Consider the following 21,663-nt stretch of genomic DNA (forward strand, 5'->3'; position numbering starts at 1 on the left):
GGGAAGGAGGTGACCTCTGCGTGTGGACACTCAGATTAATCCCTGGTCCTTTCATTGGTTGACCATTGTTTGTGCAGTACTAGAAGGCAATGGCTGAAACAATGGAACAAGATAAGGAAGCTGATTTTCTGTCAGCATAAAGAATTATTTTCCAATTAAAACTGATTTTTAAACCCTCAAATCAGAGGTCAAATCTTTAGTTCACCATCAGTGAATGGGTTCAAGCAGAGATTTCTGCCAGGGATTTGTTGACATAGTTAAGATTCTGATTTCTTCTTTCTTTCTGTATGGCATGAAATTCTCCCCATCCTTCAGTACTCTCTTCCTACTCCATTTCTAATCCTTTTCCACTTCTCTATCTCTGCATGTTCTAGCATTTAGAGTGCTGACCGATACCTCCTCCACGAAGCCTGTGTTAACTTTGTGATATAATCTGTGGCTCCTCAAGTCAATGCTAAGGTGCTTGATGCAGAGGGGCCGCACTCTAAAACAATGTGCCCCTTGGCTTTGGCCGATTTTATTGGTTGAATTTTCAATGTCCACAGTGAGGAATATAGAAAAGCTGCCAGTCCTTTTCTCAACTATCCATTGGGAGCAAGAGGCTCATCCTTGTTGTATGTTTGATGGAGCAGTTCTTCAGCTTGGAGAAATAAAAACATCTGTCCCAAATTGTTTACTATTGTGACTATTGTAAAGTTTTGGTTTCATAGATATCTATAGAAGTGAGTATCAAAATTGATAGTATAGCGGTTGGGAGGCCATGTAATTCCACTGCTTAGGAGGCCAAGACAGGAGTTTGAGACCAACTTGGGATATATAGCAAGTTCCAGACCAGCCTGGATTATATAGCCAGACATTGCCTCAAAAAAAAAAAAAAAAAAAAAAAAAGGAAAAGAAAGGGAATAAATAATGCCAACCAATCAACCAAACAACCTCTCCACTTTTTTGTGTTATTTATGTAGTTATTTTAGGATTATTTCTTCTGCCTATATAGTAATTTTTGACTGCAGGCAAATACTTTTGATCTAATATTGCATCTATTTTTTTTCTTGAGAAAATTTCTACTTATACAAGTTGATATGATATTTTGAATAGTATGTTGCTAAATCTAAAACACTGCATTGAAAAAGAATTGAGCAAATACTATTTCCAAGTTCCCTAGCTTCTGAAGATGCAGTGTGTAACTAGCATTCCATCCTAATGAAATGGTGATGTTGCAAAAGGAGGTGTCAACAGCACAGTGTTAGTAGATGGGCCTATGTGCCCCAGACCTACAATCTTTAATAACAGGGTGCCACTTATTTTTTGTTTTATCATTTAGGCAGCCACAATTATTTTTTATCCTTTGGTAGGCTTGATGGCTTAAGGACTTAATTCTTATCTGGAATTTAGCAAATTTGACATTTTTAGAGAATCATCAGTCTTGGTAACTGCTGAGTTGTTTTGGTAGCTGAGGAACATTGGTAATTTTATTTGTTCTTAAATAAGATATTGTTTCCTTGATGTAATCCTGACACAAATGCATGCATTTCTTTGGTTTTTTGTTTGTTTTAGAATATGCTGAGTTTCTACATTGCAAAGGGAAAAAATTTACAGATTTTGATGAAGTTCGCCATGAGATTGAAGCAGAAACAGACCGAGTAACAGGAATGAATAAGGGCATCTCCTCCATACCCATCAACCTACGAGTCTATTCTCCACATGGTAAGTGCAATGTTCAGATTCGAAAGATTCTTCTCAAGAATTTTTCATTAGACAAATTCACATTCATTGGACAACAAGCAAACAGTGTGGGTCTCTGGGATGTTTGGGTCATGCTGCCGGTGGTGGAGTTCAAAGAGCTATTTAGAGAGCGGCAGGAGGGGAGTGATAACATTGTAATTGACTTGGGAATTGAGAAAAATTCCTTTTTTTAAAAAATATGAACTCTCAGAAATCAGAAAATGGGCACATGAAAACTTACTTTGTTATTATTATTATTATCTTTAATCTTTGCCAAAAATTTTTAGAGGTATGTGGTTGAGTCCTCCCGTGTTGATCTCCCTGTAATTATTTTGTATTTCTATTTATTTTATTTCTGAGGAACCAAGTGTGACTCTTATCCCTAGACAGTCATAATAAATTCCTAGGGACTTGATACCTACCCCTGGGAGACAGTAGTTGAGTTGAACTGGAGTCGCCTTGCCACTGACACGTGTACAGCCCACTCACTCCACTCAAAGCACTGCGAATGGCCCACAGCTTCCCCACAGGCTAAGTGGCTAACCTTCTGTGAACAACATACGATGCTTTCAAAGAGGAAGGGCAACTGTTACCCTGAGAATTTTTATACCACTTGAAGGCGATGCACAAGACTGGCAGACAGCATATGCATGCATTGTTCGGTGTTTTAATTATAGCTGCCTAGTTATGACAGTCAGGGGATGACAGCTCTCTCAGCAAACTGGTAGGCATGTAAATCAATGCCTTTCAGATTATGTTAAGACGATCATTTGGCTTAGCTCAGTCATGTAAAAATAGAGAAAACTAGCAAACCCATTTTGTATTCCATGCTTTTCCTTCTCCTCACTTGTGATGGAGTCATTCACATACACAACACGTAAAGCTGAGCTAAGTGGCAGATGATGCAGCCACCTAGGATGTCTTTTAGACAACCTTGTGGGTATCATTTGGACTGAAGGTATCTGTATGACTCTCCCATTCTTTCCCACACAGTGTTAAATCTAACGCTAATCGACTTACCGGGAATAACGAAAGTGCCCGTGGGAGACCAGCCACCAGACATTGAGTATCAGATCAGAGATATGATTATGCAGTTCATCACAAGGGAGAACTGTCTGATTTTGGCTGTCACCCCAGCTAACACTGATCTTGCGAACTCGGATGCACTGAAGCTAGCTAAGGAAGTTGATCCTCAAGGTGAGTGTGTGGCCACGATGATGAGGAAGAATCGTGGCAGGATGGTGACAGTGTGGGTCATATTTACAGGTAGTCCAAACTCTCATGACTTGATTTCACAAAATTCCACAAGGTTAGTGTACATAAATATTTTATAGTTCAGGGGCCAAACTAAGGAATACAGTCAAGTGCCACATAATTAAAAATAACATTAAGTGAAATCCAAGAACATAGACACTTTCAAATCTCATTGAGTGCTTATTTTTAAAGGTTAATAAAATAAATTTCTGCAATAGCAGAATTCCATTTACTTAGTTATTATAGGAGGTACCCAAATGTCTCAATTAGAACACTTTCTACTGTCTTTTGTTTACTATTTCTTGGAAATAGGAAAAGTTAAAAAAAAAACAGCATAACAGATTAAGTAGTTTGTATTTATCTGATATATACTATAAAATCAGGGATTTTTTCTTGTTATTTGCATGTCAGAATCCAGAAACATCTCTCCTTTATGATGTTTTAATTTTCCCTTTCTCTGAGTCGAGAAATGATCTTTCTTCAAAGACCTTATTGGCACACCCTGGTGTGTGTGTGTGTGTGTGTGTGTGTGTGTGTGTGTGTGTAAAGAAATAATCAAAGACTCTCAGATGTGTGCTTTTAGCATGGAAGTGCATGGTCCTCAATTCTCTCAACTCTAGGACTTCTAGCTTTTGTTACGATTAACTTTCCCCATTCATTTATTCCCTTTGTTTTTAATCCTTACTATTTCTTATTCTCTCCTTTGGACTGTTTCTCTTCTACATACATTTCTCGGTCTTTTTTTGTTCTACACATTTGCATGATTGATTCAACTAGATTCTCTCCTCTAATTAATTCTTCATTTATGATAGAGTTTTTGAAGTTCTGAGAGCATTTTCTTATTTTATTAATGTTATTTTTGTTTTACAAATAGCAGGCTGCTCTTGGTTTCCTGAGTGCAATGATTAAGGATTGTAATTAGAACTTTTCAGATTCTTCTTTTATAATGCATTTAATCTCAGAGTGCATTGCTTTCTGGTTGCCTTGGTCTCTGTCTTGGATACTAAAGACCTCTCTCAAATGTGTGATGACTTTCTGTTACTTGTCCATTGATGAGAGTGGAACACTGATGCATACGCAGGATTGGGATACATTGGTCAGTAGGCTTTACCTTCAGCAATCAGGCTATGACCTGGCCATTTTTGCTGGTAGAATTTGTGAGCTGATAGAATGGATATTTTTTTTTGAGATGGTCTAGGGTAGGCCATATGCCCAATGTATTTGAAGCCAAGAGGAAGAGCACAGTGGTAGGGTGGAAGGGAAGTAGTTCTCACCACTAAGTGTAATATATAGACTTTAATTAATCTCTCTGATTTCATATGACATCAGCTAAGGTCTGAGTCTGAAGACGATCAACTCAGCTTCTTCTAAAGCAATCTTAAGTACTCTGCTGAGATTGGGGAAGGGTACCTGTGCATTATGTGAGAAGGAGGAAAGCTTTGGAGCTCTCCCAATGTCCTGAATGAGCCAGTTCTCTTATTTTCAGCTCTATCTATGCTCCCGGTTATCCAATTCTGGACCTTTTTTCAAGTTCTGAAATAATAATTGGTTTGCTTCTATTTGTTTCTTCAGTACCTTGAGATGAGAGCTTAGAACAATGCAGATGAAGGCTATCAGTGCCCAGAAACAGACCCACACCAGTGCCCCAGGAGAGTCAGATTGTAGATACAGACTGTAATGCACCTATTAAAATGATACCATACCACGCCTGTCCACAGCCTTTTGTCTCCAAGAGGCAAGGCTATGGCTGTGTAGTTAGGGCACAGACAGTCCTTCCAGTGTTGACTTTCACTGACTGTAGTGCCATTACCTTCTGCGAAACCCACATGTAGTCAGTCTGGACAATGCTTCCTGCAGGAGTGAAGAGGAAGTCATACCTAGTCCCTGACTCCTCCTTCATTCTACCCTGACTTCGCCTTCTAGAAACCCCTTCTTTTCTCATCTAGACTCTGTACAGGTGGTGGTAAGTCTGAATTGTCTTGCTGTCATCCTCAAGACCTCACAAAAAGCTAGTAAAAGAAAATACAATGATGAATTATGTGTTCCTTGCGCTGTTGTTGGGTTCCATGCTCTGCAAACGTTTGTTAGGTCTAGTTGAGTTTTAGATTTACTCTTTTCTTCTGGACCTTGTGTATGGTGTTCTCTTATTAAAAGGATGGCAGTAATGCCTCCATTAGTGTTGAATTATCTATATTTTCCTTTAGCTATGCTAGCCCCCCCCCCCCGCCACCAGGGGTTTGCTATGTTTTTAGATGTATTTATAATAGTTATTTCTTCTTGATGGATTGCCTTTTATCATCGTGTAATGTCCTCTAGAAACTTTATCTTGTTTCATATTTGTGTCCCCCAGTTCTCATGTGGCCGATGTTTAACTCTCCATTCTTCACATTCAATTGTTTTAGTCATTTTGGAACCAAATGTGTCTATTGTAGATAGTATATAGTTGGATCACAAATTTAGCTTATTAATATGTTAAACATGTCTGCCCCTCCTGTCCCTGCAAGTTCCCCTTGGTCCCTACAAATCTCTTTCCCATATTCATGACCTTCTGTTTTAAGTCCTACCAAGTTTAGCCTGGGTTGTCTGTGTAACCATGGTTTGGGGCCTCGCCACTGAAGCCTGGGGGACTCACCAGTGGACTGAGGACTAGATACTGAGCCTCTTCCTCTCTCATAGTCTGTCACATGCCAACATTTCAGCAGTGATGTTAGGAACCCTCTAAACTTTGTCCAATCCATGGCTTACTATTGGTGCTGCTGTGCGTTCATGGCTGCCATGACTGCATTGTGCTTAGAAGAAGACGTTGTCAAGCACTTCTGCCTATCTTCCAACCCTTCCATTCTTTCTGGCTGATCCATGAGCCCTTGAAGGAATAATAAAATCCACTTCGTTAATGTCTGCCTTTTGACTGGAGTGTTTAACTTATTTAAATTTGGTGTCACTACTCATAGCCTTGAATCTATGTTTGTCGTTTTGTTTTTCTATATTGTCTCCTATGTCTTGATGCTGTGAAATGTCTTCCTTTATGTCACAATCCAGTTTCCAGGGCATCACTCCAGTTCCTTGTTATTTATTTACCGGTGTTTGAAGTTATTTTCTTAGTGATTGCTCTAAGAATACTCTTAACATTAAATTATAGCAACTTTGTTTGGATCAATGTCAACTTAATTTTAACAGTACACTGAACTTCGCTGCTTTTTACTAACAATGCTGGTCTTTTCTAGGCACTTCAAGACGTTGTGCATTACATGCCCACCAACATAAATATATACCTATTCCTTTTTATGGTGTCTTTCAAATAAGATATGGGAAAAGTGTTACAAATAAGCAATGAAACAAACTTCTATTGCCTATCCAATTAGTAGCTATATTTTTCATTTATTTTGTTGTGAGGATTTGAGTTAGTATCTTCTCGAAGGTCTAGAATGTACTGAGGTGTCAGGTCTTCTAGTAAGAGATTCACTCTTATTTTGTTTATTTGGGAGTGTCTCACTTTTTTACTTTGAAAGAGAATTCTCAGTTGACTTTTTTTTTTATTATTCCATAACCATGATTTATCCCACTGCCTTCCTAACTCTGTTGTCAAAACTCAGCTGTGCTTCTTCTAAGAGTCAATAAACATACTAGGTATGTTTTGCTATTTTCATGAGACTCTCTTTGTCTCTGATAGGTGGTGCTGACTGGTTTTATGTCAACATGACATAATGGAGAGGAGGGAACCTTAATGCCCTCATGAGTTGTGCCTGTAGACAAGCCAGTAGGGCATTTTCTTAATTAGTGATTGATGGGAGGGTCCATCCCACTGTAGGTGGTGCCTGGTGCTCCTGGATTCTATAGAAAGCAGGTTGAGCAAGCCAGTAAGCAGCGCTCTTCCATGCCTTCGTGTTCCTGCCCTGTTGGAGTTCCTGCCCGGCTTCCTTCAGCCATGAACAGTGATGTGGAAGCACAAGCCAAATAAACCCTTTCCTCTCTAATTTGCCTGTGGCGTGCTGTTTCATCACAGCATTAGGAACCGTAAGACATAGATTGATTTTATGTGTCTAGTTATGGATGTTATGGAGTTTACTTGAAGTTTTCTGAGCCTCTTGGATGTGTAGATAAATATTTTCTATTAACTTTTAGAAATTCTTTAGACATTTCTTCAGCTATTCCCCTCACTTTTTTCTTCATTTCCTTTGAGACTCCATTACACATCTGTTGGTGGTGTGGTTGATAATGCCCACAGTCTCTGACTCTCTTTCTTCATTATTTTCTTTCTTTCTTTCTTTCTTTCTTTCTTTCTTTCTTTCTTTCTTTCTTTCTTTCTTTCTTTCTTTCTTTCTTCATTTTTCATCTTTCTCCATTCTTTTCTTCAGACTGGGAGGAGCAATCTCAGGTGACCCATATTCATGTTTGTTGATTCTTTAGTCTGTTCACATTGGCTATTGAATCTCTGTGGTGATTTTTTTTACTATAATTATTCAGAAATTTTTTTTTTTTGGTTTTTCGAGACAGGGTTTCTCTGTGTAGCTTTGCGCCTTTCCTGGATCTTGCTCTGTAGACCAGGCTGGCCTCGAACTCACAGAGATCCGCCTGGCTCTGCCTCCCGAGTGCTGGGATTAAAGGTGTGCGCCACCACCGCCCGGCAATTATTCAGAAATTTTATAGCCAGAGCTTCTATTTGATTCCTCTTAAGTGGCCCTGCTGCTTATCAGATAGGCAAAAACCAAGAATTAAATTTTTAATTTGTGCTTTTGTTTTTTATTTTCAGAGAGTGAAAAGAGAAGACAATGGATTAGCATCTAAAATATCTGTCTTCTGTCTCATCTTTAGACAGCAGATCATATAGACAGAGGATACAAGGAAAGTCATTCCAAAGTTTAGGTCCACCCCTCCGGTCAGGTGGCCACTCACTCTTGCCTCTGAGATTCACTGTGCTGGCTCTTTTCTCTGTTTCACCTCTCAACCTAGCTTGGTGTAGGTGGTGGTGATGGGAGACGATGGGGTGATGATGCTGGTTCACAGACACCAAGGCCACTGAGTCTTGCAGTTTCTCCTTAGCCAGTCATTTGGATGACATCTAGGATGAAGATTAATTTTTCGTGAACAAACCATTATTAATGTTTACACATAGATTCCCTCCTAAAGAATGAAGCACAAATACATCCTTTTAATATAGGCTATGCAGTGTCCCCGCCATTAGGCCCTCTCCACGTGTTCTGCCCGAGGTTTAGATCAGGAGGAGAGAACTTGACCAGCAGACATTAGGCCTTGGTTTCAATTCCCAGCTACACACACACACACACACACGTACACACACACACACACACACACATACACACACACACACACACACACACACAATCCCTCTACTGATGCTCCATATTTGGCAAAACACATTACCATGCTTTCTGTCAGTTCTCCAAATATGACTCCCTTTGTCCTTTGAACAAATTTAAACCAGTGTTCGTTAATATTAATGTCTGGATGTCTTCAGAAATAATCTCTATTAGCTGGTTATTTTCATGTGTATGAGTCATAATTTCTTCATGTGTATTTTTGTTGTTGAGGATGAGATCTTTGAGTAATGTAATTGGGCAGCACTGGGGGTCAGATCCTGCAGCCCCCCACTCCCTGAGATTTTTTTTTTTTGCAGATGTTACTTGTTTGGTTAGTATTTTTCCTGAACCAACATTCTCTGATGTATGCAGCCGCTCCAGTCTTGCTCAGTTCCCTTCACAGATGGCTAATGACTCTACAGCAATTGCCTTATATCAGCAATGCCTTATATGCTGGCTTTTACTGGAGGCCTCCCTGTATACAGCATCAGCGCTCCAACCTTACAGCCCCACCTTTCCCTTCACTTCCTGCTAATGCAGAGCCCAGATAGGTGGAAATTAGGGTTTTTCCATTTCTGTTCTGACTATGTATAAACATTTTAAAAGGCCCCTGTGAGCCCCTCATCCCAAACTGCAAGTTTTTGGTTAGCTGCTTCTTTGCCCCACTTGTCCTCACTGCCTGAAGCAGCTACAGTGTTAAATAATGGCCACTGATTGTTTTTGACAAATGCTCCCTGGGGACAGAGGCCTTCCACGCCAAGTAGGCTCTGAGTCAGGTTAAATAAGGGATAGCTACACGGATGGCAAATGTTAGGGAATTGTTCTGCAGGTTAAATAATAGCAATTGTTTTGAAATTGTATTTTTGGTACTTCCTGCCCCATCTGTCTCATTCAGGCTCACCAAGATGCCAGTTTTCACTCTGGTGGTGGAGGTTTTGGTTTTCAAGACTAATACAAAGCAGGGAGCCAGGGATGGCACCAGGGCAGGTTGATACACCACCCAGCCTGTTGTTTTTAATTGAGATTCATCTGTTTTTCTGGGATAAATGCCCTTCAGATCATTGCAAGCCTGTCTTTAATTAGTGAGCTTTGAAAAAGCTGATTCTGGCATTTTTGGCAATGTTCTTTCTTAGTACTTCAGGAAAAATGGCCTTTTCAAAGGTATTTACTCCAGCATTCCCACGGACATCCTTCATTCTTCACAGTTGCAATAGCCAGAAGCTTTCCATGCGAAAGCCTCTGAGTTACATGGTGAGGACAGCCTAGTTGTGACATCTGTTCCCCTGTTGGCCCTCGGGGTTGGTTTGCTGGGCTATGGAAGTTCTCTCTCCTCACTGTGCCATATATATCTTTTCTAAAAATTTGCTCTTGGCTAACTAAAAATGTTGACCTATTTAGACCACAAGGGACTTTTCTTTATTCAAGGATATCTGAACTAGAATTATATCAACCAAGGCACAAAATTATACAGTTTTTTTGAAAGGTAGTCTATTTTAGACAGTTATACTTTATACTAAATTAAGACTATTTGACACAGAGAGGCCAATTTTTTTTTATCAAAGTATGACTGAAGGATATTCAAATATATAATTGGTCAGCAAGTTTATGTTGAGAAGTTAATTATAAATCATGTGCACTATTATGTTCAAATCAGACACACATTTGGAAGAAAATATGATAAGTAGTATGCATATTTTTGGTGTAATTAAGGATCTTGAGACAATCTTGGGTTTAGGGTAGGCCCCAAAAGGCAGTGATGTACATCCTTATGGAGACCAAGAGAAGGATATTTGGGACACTGAGAGGCAGGGAAGAAGGTCAGATGGAGATGGAGATGGAGATGGGATGGAGTTATGTTGCCACAGCAAAAGAATGACTGAAACTGTAAAAAGTTGGAAACCGACAAGGAAAGACTCTTCCCTGGAGACTTAGAGACTTTGGAAAGAATGTGGCACAGCTGGCATCTTGACTTTTGACTTGCGTTTTCCAGAATTTCAGGACAACAGATTCCTGTTGTTTTAAGCCACCCATTTGTTATGATAGGCCTAAGGGGCCATTCAGGTAACATCTAACGTCTTGAGCTTTCAGATGTGATCATTTAGGATATGAATGTATATATAAAGAATAGACGAGGGCCAGAGAAGGAGCATGGAAGACCTCAAGTGACAGGAGAGACACAGAAGTCATGGAGAAGTGGCAGAGGGCCTTGTAGACAGCATATTCTAGAAGCTTAGACAAAGAGATCTATAAGAAGGATGATGTTGTTGATTTTGCCAAATTCTATAGCAAAGTTAAGGAGTGTGATATGTAGGTAGGTCAACCAGGTCTACAGCTCAGAAACTGTGAGGAAGCCCAATAACACAGTAGAAGTAGAACATGGGTGCTGGTAGCCACAGGGTAGTGGCATTTCTTTTATGATATAATGAAGTGGCCTACATTCACCCAAAAGACATAAAAAGGCAAGTACCATATTTCTTTGCTTCTCTTCTTTAGCCAAGTCTTGCTTCTCTTCTCTAGCCAAGTCTTCATAATCCATGTTCAACCTTGGATCTAAGCTACCCAGAGTGCTATGGAATGATTCCATGTGTGAGTGGCCTTCTTTACTCTCTATTCACTCCCACTGATAGGTTTAGAGAATTTAGTAGTAAATGGAAAGAAAGCAATATTGAAATGGCCTATGTCATCTCTATCTCTAATCTTGGTACGTATGCTAGAATTTTAGGTTCTCCGCTAATGGACTGGAGAATTGGTCATTGCATTTGGCACATAAAAGTCCTTGGTGATATTGACAAGAAGGGTTTGGTAAGAAAACATCCTTAGGGTTCAAGAAATGTTAAACACGAGGAAGCAGAGACAGGGACTATAGTTAGCATTTTCCACTTTTGCTGTACACAGGAGGAAGAGTCCAGCAGCAATGGTGGTGAAATTTGAAATTTGAAAGATAGGAGATGTTACAACATCCCTGTGTGTTGATTGACAAGAGAGACAGCGATGGGGTAAATGCAGAGACGATAAAGACAGAATAAATAGACAAGGGAAATGCTTGACTTAGGGAAGTGGGGATGAGACACAGTGTACCTGTGCAAGTCCTGGTTACAGGAGAAGATTGTTTGGCTTTTCCATCTTAACACTCTGGAAGGTGAGATGTGGACACAGATGAGGGAGGCTCAAAGATTGCTTAGTAGGGAGATGCTTTTAAAAATCACATTAAGTTTGTTTGTGATGACTTAAGGGCCACCTCTCTGATACGTTTTAATGGTTGTATAATAGTGACACTATGTTTTCCCTTCTGTTCAGTGCGTGTTTCTGCTCACAGTGGGCATCAATGTTTTATAGATTCAGCTATACCTTAAATGGGGCAATTCATCATAAAGAGACACCATGTTTTGTGGTGGTACCGATTTATTACTTGAACACAAGTTCATTATTCAGGAAGACTGTTGCTGTGCCTTTTTATCTTTGGAGCACAGCAGTATTTTAGCATCACCTAGCAAGCTTGTCATCTCTCTAGAGGGCTGTTCAAAGGCCTTATGGAGAGGTAGATGGGTCTGGAAACTCCTTTCATGGTGATTTATTTCACAAACAAATGAATTTCATTTCTGAATTGAGCATGGCTACACATCTTCCTGGAATATAAAATCAGCACATGAAGAATGTTAGACCTCTGGCTGGCAAAGAGGGAGCCGTTTTCTCTTGAGATAATTTGTGAATTGGGCAAGAATTGACCTTACTTAGCTAAGCAGGAGGCTAGTTTTGCTTGGTTTATGGAGGTATGCCCTTATCTGTCTCCTTCTCCTTCCCTCTTTCCCTCCCTCCCCCTTTTTTCCTCCTTCCTTCCTTCCTTCTTTCCTCCCCCCTCACTCTCTTTCTTTTTTCCTTTTTACTGTCTTCCTCTCTAATTTGGTGAAAGTTGAAGGCCATGGGTCTTGTGAGCTGATATGGCCTTCAGCATACTTAGCACCCAGCCCCTCTGCTGTCTCATCGGAGAGAACCTTAGAGTGCTAAGTTGAGAAGAAACTTCCCACATCTGGGAACTCAATCGACTCTCATGGTAAAATGAATATATTTATAAACAGCAAACGTGGGAACGCTCCCAGCAGAAAACCTATTCTTCTGGCTCTGCATTTGTTTCTGCATCTATTCTTTCCTCAAAATTGGATTCCCATCTTTATCTTGAAACTTTGCCTTAATTATATGATCAAATTGTAGGCATGTAGACACTAGACATGCCAAACTTTACAGAGGAAATCCCATGAGACTTCAACACAAAGAACCACAGGCAACTAAGGAATATTGAAAGTGGAAGAACTCATCTTCCCCAGGAGAAGCACAATAATTGGTTATCCAATACCAATTTATCAGCCGCAAAAACATCCATACAAATAACATCATACAGTCTGGGCTTATATTTAGGAACTATAATGTTTATATATACATATATGAACACATATATAAACATATTTGCATACATATTTGCATGTAACAATAATGTATTTTATGAAAAAAATGATTTTTTTAACCTTCATACATAGAAGCAAAAATACTTTAACTGCTGTAAACCTTCAAAAGAAGTTAATAAAAGTGAGATCATACTGGTTTGTTCTTATTTTGATCGGAGAATAACTCGATTGCTGCATTTCACAGTGACCCATTTACATGGCATTCTCAGACTAGACTGCACAAGCAGAAATATATGTGGTGAAATATTGGAAAAAAAAAAAGAGACCATGAATTTGAAAGAGAGCAAGGAAGGGTATATGGAAGGCTTTGAAGGGAGGAAGTGGAAGGGAGAAATGAAGTAATTATATTGCAACTTCAAAAATAAAGGAAAAAGAAACAAAGAATATTAAATAATTATAGTAATATATATCAATTAATAACACTATTAAATTAATAGGTATGAGGATGTATTGCTTTTTAAGGAGAAATAATGTATGTAACATATTTTCATTTTAAGAAATCACTTTTGAGCTTATTTCTAACATGATTGAAAACTATAAAGTCAGATTTTTTTTTTTTTTTGGGTTTTTCGAGACAGGGTTTCTCTGTGTAGCTTTGCGCCTTTCCTGGAACTCACTTGGTAGCCCAGGCTGGCCTCGAACTCACAGAAATCCGCCTGCCTCTGCCTCCCGAGTACTGAGATTAAAGGCGTGCGCCACCACCGCCCGGCCCAGATTTTTTCTTTTACAGATGAAGAAAGTGCTAAGAATATTGGCTAAAATAAAACGATTTCTGGTTTTAAAAAGATGGTCCACAACACTTCTGTTCACTTATTCATCCTTTTACACTAAGCATTGACTAGGCTTGAACAAGGAAAAAAATCAGGTGTCTGCTCTGTAGACATCAAGGGCACAAAAAACATAAGGCCCTACATTCTCATGTGAACTTTCATAGGAAGTAGATGGATTATATTATTGTTAGACTCCAAAGTCAGAGTCATATGACATTTTAATGCATGCTACTACTTTACATTGCAGGTACTTTATTTCATGTTATTTGGATTTTATGCCTATACAATTCAGATAAATTTGTTAAATCTGATGTTATCAGTCAGCCAATTTTCAAAGAGCTAGATCATCTCTTGCATAAACAGACATGACTAAGAGCAGTGAAGAACTTTCATCCCAGTCTCTTCAAAAGCAACTTGAAAGGCCAGCAAGATTGCTCGATGGGTGTTTTTCAAATGCAAGATGAACTGAGAGAACCACCTCTCAGGAGCTGTCTTCCCACCCTCCATTTGCATTCCATAGCACACGCACCACATACACACACACACACACACACACACACACACACACGCACACGCACACGCACATTCACATGCACAACAATGATAAAATGAAAAATAAAGGTGAAGAAACAAAGGAATTTGGACATTATTTAGAGCTGCATGTGTGATGGCTGGTCTTCTGTGTCAACTTGGCACACTTGAGAACAGGAAGCCTCAACCTAGGAACTGCCTCCATCAGATTGGCCTGCCAATGTGTCTGTGTGGCATTTTCTTGATTGCCAGGTAATATAGGAGGGCCCACTTTAATCCCAGGACTCAAAACAGGTGGATCTCTGAGTCTGAGGTCAGCCTGGTCTACAGAATGAGTTCCAGGACAGACAAGGCTACACAGATAAACCCTGTCTCAAAAAACAAAAACAACAACAACAACAACAAAAAAAACAAAAAACAAAAAACAGAGGGGGGAAATCTTAAAAAAGCATTTGTGTACATATTGTCTTATTTTTGTAACTTTTTAAAATGGGCCTCTAGGTTCAGATCCTAGCTCCTATGTCAGGAAGTCCACAACTGCCTGGAACCCTAGTTCAAGTTCCATATGTGGCAGACATGCACGCAAAGAAAATAAAAATATTGACTAAAAACAACAACAACAAACAAACAAACACGAATACATACATACATACACACCCAATGGGCCCAGCCCACTGTAGGTAGTACCCCATCTGGGCAGGTAGACCTGGGATGTCTAAGAAAGGCAGCTCCACCTGAGCCTGAGAGCAAGCCAGTAAGCAATGTTCCTCTGTGGTTTGTGTTTCAAGCTCCTGTCTTGAGTTCCTTGCCCTGGCTTTTCTTGATTACGGACTGTAACCTGTAAGCTGAAATAAATACTTTGCTCCTCCAAATTCCTTTTGGTCAGTGTTTCACCACAACAGAAAGCAAGCTAAGACATATCATAGTAAAGTTTTCATCAGAAAAAAATTTAAATAATGTATATTTTGTGCATATTCTATTTTGGTTGGGGAAATAAGATGACCATGGTCATAAAACATGAATATATCTAATGGCTATAGTCATAAAACATGAATATATCTGGAGTTTGAGAACATGTGTGTGTGTGTGTGTGTGTGTGTGAGAGAGAGAGAGACAGAGACAGAGACAGAGACACAGAGAGATACACAGAGAGACAGAGAGTCAGAGAGAGAGACAGAGAGACAGTGAGAGATTTGGATTATTTTAAAAATAAGAACAGAGAAGCAAATAGTGAAGGCACGTTGACAATGTAAATGTGCTGTTAATGGAACTTGTTGGTAGAGAAGGCCAGGAAGATGTGGGTTACTAACGCAGCACATCCATTGCTTTGCCACTAGGGGTCACTGTAAAGACATGTGAACTGTTCTGTGGAGTCAGAATCCAGAAACTTAATGTGGGAAAAGAAACACTGTTCAAAGACAAGACTAAAAGGAAACAAGCTTAAAATATATTCCTCCTCTTTTTGGTTGATTTAATTGCAAATTAGTAATGTGAATATTTTCTCAGAACTTATCTTTAATGTGTAGATGTGTTGCGTTACTCTGCAAACTGAAGACAATTAAGGTGATCTTAGCATTACAGAATACTGTGCCATCAAGGCTTTCTTTCTTTTTTTTTTTCAAAATTCAAATAAAAAATAAAACTAAAACTGGTCCTGGTTGCACAGGCCAGTAAGCCTGACTGATTGGAGGCTCATGCAGGAGGATCATAAGTTCAAGACCCACCTGGGTGACAGGATGAACTGAAGGCCAGCTGGGGGAGACCTTATCTGAAAATGACAAGGAAAAGAACAACACAGAAGAAGTAAGAAGAGAGCTGGTGTTATTGCTTAGTGAGAATGGATGCTTAGCTTGTCTGAGGCCATAGGTTCAAACACCAGGACTGCAAATACGCGTGCACGCACACACACACAGTAGAGAAAGACCGAGAGAGAGAGAGAGAGAGAGAGAGAGAGAGAGAGAGAGAGAGAGAGACAGAGAGACAGAGAGACAGAGAGACAGAGAGACAGACAGAGACAGAGAGAGAGTGAGCGAGCGAGCGAGTGAGTGAGCTAATAGTTGCCTGTGCAATTACACCTTACTCTTAGATTCTGATAGAAGCATGTGTTTTTAACATTTCTATTAATAACAAAACTCTTTTAAATGTTTCTATGAAAACACTATGCAAGCCATCTATTAAATATACAACCAAAGTAGATCCATGTAGTTGGTTCTTAGCAGTCAGTATAAATAAAACATGACCCAAACCCATCAACCAAACAAGCGAAACCCCACAACTCCTCTAAGCGTCTATAACATCTGAATTTTCCTGCCCTGGTTTTCCAGACCTCTTTCCTATCCTTCCCCCTTCCCTTCCCTCCCTCCCTCTCATCTTGCTCACTCTTTTCTATCTTTCCAAGATTTCTTAAGTGCTTGCTGTATACTGTGGATAGTAAAACTCATTTTTTCCCCCAACAGAGTTGAGTGAAGCAAGAGAGTATGTATACAGCTAGACCCCCCCCAAACTCTTATTGTAGATATCTGGAAAGGCTATGTGCTTAGAATTGGGGTTGATGATGGGTCCAGAGGATGGGAGTGTAGACAACTGAGGAGAACTGTGTTGAACAGATACTGTGGAAGATTGAATTCATCTGCACCAAGCTTCAGTAGTGTAGATATCTGAGGAGCACTATGTTGAACAGCTGCTGTGGAATGCAGAATTCATCTGCACCAAACTTCAACAGTTCCCTTCAACACTCAGGAGCAGGAGGGTTGAGGGGAAATATTTGGCTAGCTTTAGGGGCAGGATTTTGCCAGATTGGTTAGAAGGATGACAGTGTAGGCAAAAGAACTGAAGATATTTTCAAATTAGTTTGAGAGGTGGATTGTAAGTCTTTGGAAGAAACGAGGGAATTGAAGCTAAAAAAACCCCAAACAAACAAACAAACAAAGACCTGGAAAGTTTTAGGGAAATGAAGTATTTGAGGGCTGAGGTTCTGGATGAGAGTGGACAAAAAAACAATGCATTTCTATAAAAAGCACAGGAACTTGAAACTAGGCACTGTGGTTAGATAGTCGAATGTTAACACTTTTGATTTACAGGTAAGACAATTCCAGGTTATACCAGTGTAGGATGTGGCTGTGGAAGGGGGAACTGCCTAAAGGGCATGCAGATGAACTGTTGAGTGAAAAGGCCTCAAAGAATGAAACAGTCAGAGATCTGTACACATCATCATCTTCATACATATCAACCCTGCCTGGATAGTGGTGGAACTAAGTGTGGTGAGGAACATGAGGATGCTAAAACCCTCAGTAAGTGTGTGTGTGTGTGTGTGTGTGTGTGTGTGTGTGTGTGTGTGTGTGTGTGTGTGTTGGTGACTCTGGAGACATTTCATAGATGGCAGCAAGGAAGAGGAGTAGTAGGTGCCATGACCAGATGATGTTTAGCACCAAGCAAAACACCAAAGTGCTTTTCTTTGCATCAGAAAGACTTTGGCTTGAAGAAACACTGAATAATTTTCAACATCAACTCTTTTCTCGATCCAGTGCTTTGTGGCATCTGAGGACCACACTGTCTCCTGCGAGGCACAAAAGAAAAGTATTGGGGTTGAATGAAGGCAAGAGGGAAGTGAGAGTTGTTATTCAGACCAGAACACAATGTGTTGGAGTCCTTTGGTGACGGTAAAGATGGTTTAGGAAGGACAGTGACAATGATTGGCGAGGCCAGGAAGCAGCAGCGTGCTGGAACAAAATCACAAGCTGTTCTGTGAGACAGCAGACATTCCCAGGAAACTTTGCCTTAATAAGGATTTACACGAACGAAACTGTAACAATACAAGAATTGCATTTGAAAGCAGAGCCAGTGGTTAATCGAACTAACTGAGGAGCCGTGCTGCCAGAGTTTGAAGTTTGGCTCTCCCACTTAATAGCTATGTGTACTTGTGCATTAAAAAATAATAAAAAAAAAATTCCCGGAGTCTTTTCCTTGCTCATTTTCCTTCATGATGTAGCTGAAGCAGAAATGGTGGCTCTTGCCCTTCTTGAGAGAAGGGTAGCTGTCAATACTTGCCTACTTCTCATACACACTTGGGCCATTAAATGAGGTTTTAAGTCTCTTTGAAGGCTTTTTAGGCAGGCTCTTTGTTTCTTGACTATCTGCTTCTAGTTACTTCTACACGTAAACAACAGTGCCTAGAGGTTTCTCCTGGACTTAGCTCTTAAATCTGTTTTACTTCTTTGTTCCTTTGATACAAATGAAATACCTCTATCGCCCCATTTCTCTTTCTTTCTCTCAACTTGTCGGGGTTAACTGAGGCTACCGCAGACCAGCGCCTCACACAGGGCGGTATACATTGTAAGTGTGAAGTCCAATGTGTTTTAACAGCAGTGTGCCCATGGTCTGTCCACCACAACTGAGCTAGAGAACATTTCCATCACCCACAAAAGTTGCTAACATCAGTCTCAACCAGCACACCCCACTCTTGGCCCCAGGAAACTGTGGAAACAACTTTCTGTCCTTGTAAATCTGTCCATCTGTCTTCCTAGCGTTCCATCCAAGTGGAGTCGTACATCAGCACTCCTTACGTATGGCTTTCTCTTGAGATCCATTCACACTGCTGCAGGCTTCTGTTGTTTATGTTTCCGAGTTGTTGAGTTGTGTTGCCCCGTGTATGTGCCATGTTTTGTTGATGCACTTGCCTGTGAATACAGCTTCAGGCTATTTCCGGTTCTGGATGCTCACAAGTAAAGCTGGCATGACTATCAATGTACAGCGTTTCTGTGTTCACACATCTTATTCCACTTGGGAAAAGAACCAAGGAAAGGGATTCCTGCATGAACACACATTAACATCTGAAGAGTCTCACTACACGGATACCCAGGTAGAGGTTGCATCTTCCACATGCTGGCTGACATTTGCCCTTGCTGGGTTTAGTTGCTGTTGTTTGAATGCCCCTGTGGTGGTGCTGTCTTGCTTTTCTCTGGTGTGCCATGCTGAGAGTCACTCTGTGTCATTGTTCGTCACGTGTATTTACTTTTTTATGAAATGTCTATTTGAGCCTTTTGCCTACTTAACTTGTTTCTCTCTTTTGCCTACTTATTTATTGCACTGTGCTAGGGATAAACCACACATTTTCTAAGCAAGTTCTCTCTCCCTGAGCTACACTCCTAACGCCTTTGTCTATTTTAAATTAAAGTGTTGTCTTCTTAGAATTGTTACAAGGTTTTCAAAATACATTTGGTGGAAATCTTTCATTATACATTTGAATGTGTTCTCTCACTCTGTAGCTTACTGTTTTATATTTTTGAACCTTAGCTCTAGAAGAGCAAATTTTGATTTTGATGTTCAGTTTACCAGTTTTCCTTATGCAGTGCACACTTCCTTGAATCTTCTCTAAGTTTACAGAGATTTTTCTTCTTTGCTTTTCCTCTAGAAGTTTTATAGTTTTAGCTTAAATTTAGGTCCGTGATATCCTGTGTGTGTGTGTGTGTGTGTGTGTGTGTGTGTGTGTGTGTGTGTAGTGAAAGATCAGAGACTCAGTCTTAGGACCATTCATATTAAACAGATTACCCCTTTTCCCTTGAATTACATGCATATCATCATCCAGAGTCAATTATATATGTATATGTGTTGCATGAATCCTAAATAGTCTTATAATAAAAACCCAGGGTCAGATAATAGAGTAAATGCTGAAAGATCAGAGGAAACAAGCCACAGCCACTTCTCACCTTGCCAAGTCCTCAGCCAATCCTGTCTCTATGAATCCTCAGACTGAATGCCTCTGAGTCCTCAGGTGAAAGGGCCTGAGTTCCTGTCTCCTCCCTTTTTATATGCCTTTCTCTGCCCAGCCATTTCACTTCCTATCTCAACCTTCCTAGTGTTGGGATTAATGGTGTGTGATTCCCAAGTACTGGGATTAAAGGTGTGTACCACCACTGCCTGGCTCTGTTTCTCTTCGAGATTGGATCAATCTCATGTAGCCCAATGTGGCTTTGAACTCAGAGATCTAGACAGATCTCTGCCTCCCGAGTGCTAGGATTAAAGATGTGTGCCACCACTGCCTGACCTCTATGTTTAACTCTGTGGCTGGCTCTGTCCTCTGATCTTCAGGCAAGCTTTATTTCTTAGATTACAAATACCACCACATATATGCATATTTGTGTCTTACATATTTGATAATTTATTGGTGGATTATTATTATTATTATTATCTATAATTCCAGACTCACTGCTTTATTCCATTTGTCTGTTCCAATTCCTGTGCTTGTTTTGTGCAGTTGTGATCAGTAAAGTTTTATAGCAAGACTTGAAACAGAGTTTATATATATGCACACATATATACTATTGCTTATAATAGATATGCTATACTTTCATCTGAAATTTTAATCAGTTTTTCAGTTTCTACGAAAAAAAAACTTACTGAGTTTTTGTTTGGAATGACATTAAATCTATAGCTTCTACCATCCTGAATGTTATCCTCTATCCACATGAGGTGATTCAAATTTAAATGAGTTTAAAGTAAATAAAAGTTCAAAATTAGTTTCTCCATGGCATTGCTGTACTGTCGGCACCCAGTTTCACATGGCTAATAGCATTTGTCTTAGGAAGTTTCACACTTGGGGAGCATTTTTCATCATTATAAGAAGTTTTGTTGGATAGCACTATTGCATACCAGTAGTATATAAGACTATGAGTTATTTTTGTAGCTTGCTCTTATTTTTGTAATCTGTGATTTTAATAAACTTTTTTTTTTAGCTCTCATAGATTTTGTTGGTTCCTTGAAACATTCTACATATAGAATCATGCTGTGTGTGAAATTTTTCTTTTACCTATGTCAAACAAACAAACAGCAAATAAACAAACGAACTCTTTTCCTCACAACTGTATATATTTGATTTGTCCTTCTTGCTTTGGCTGAGGGCTCCAGTAAAAGTTGAGTTAAAGAGTAAAAATAGACAGTGTTACAAATCTTTTCAAAGAACGAGCCTTTGGTTTAATTTACTGTTTCTATTACTCATTTATAGCCTATTCCATCAACTTCCACTATTATTATTAATACTTATACTTCTTATTTTGGATTTCATTGGTTATCCTCTAATTTCCTGATATAGAAACTTAGATTGTTGATTTGAAATCTTTCTTAGTTGGCAATAGCATTTGGAATCTTCTAAGCTTTAGTGTAGCTATGTAATGGATGTTTTGATATGGTGAGCTTTTATTTTATTCAGAGTGTGGATGATCCTTTACTTATGATAAAGCTATGTGCTGATAAGCTGGCACAAGTTGAAAATCCCATAGAAATTTAAAATACCACCAACATATTTAATATTTGGAACAGCATGGCTTAGTATCACAGTATACTGCTGAGAACTAATTGTTTGCTTCCTGACTATGAGCTGTAGATTTCTGTCATTGCTTAGTATCATAAAACTATATATTGTATGTAGCTAGAGTTTTCCTGCCTTGCCCACAGTCAGGACAAATCTCTCTCACCCGCCATTCCCACAGCTGCTCAGACCCAACCAAGTAAACACAGAGACTTATATTGCTTACAAACTGTATGGCAGTGGCAGGCTTCTTGCTAACTGTCCTTATATCTTAAATTAATCCATTTCTATAAATCTATACCTTG

The 21,663-nt window shown here is 39.6% G+C and overlaps 1 protein-coding gene across 5 annotated transcripts in view; it reads left to right on the forward strand.

Moving 5' to 3' along the window:
* Dnm3 (dynamin 3) overlaps nucleotides 1-21,663 on the forward strand; it is a 489,100-nt gene that overhangs the window by 130,307 nt on the left and 337,130 nt on the right. For all 5 annotated transcript variants that reach the window (XM_059280851.1, XM_059280854.1, XM_059280855.1 and 2 more), the window contains exons 3-4: nucleotides 1,555-1,704; nucleotides 2,716-2,919. In XM_059280851.1, coding sequence (XP_059136834.1) covers nucleotides 1,555-1,704; nucleotides 2,716-2,919 — 354 coding nt within the window. The remainder of the gene's footprint in view (nucleotides 1-1,554; nucleotides 1,705-2,715; nucleotides 2,920-21,663) is intronic.

This window comes from Peromyscus eremicus, chromosome 15 (assembly GCF_949786415.1).
Source record: "Peromyscus eremicus chromosome 15, PerEre_H2_v1, whole genome shotgun sequence".
NCBI classification, from domain to species: domain Eukaryota; kingdom Metazoa; phylum Chordata; class Mammalia; order Rodentia; family Cricetidae; genus Peromyscus; species Peromyscus eremicus.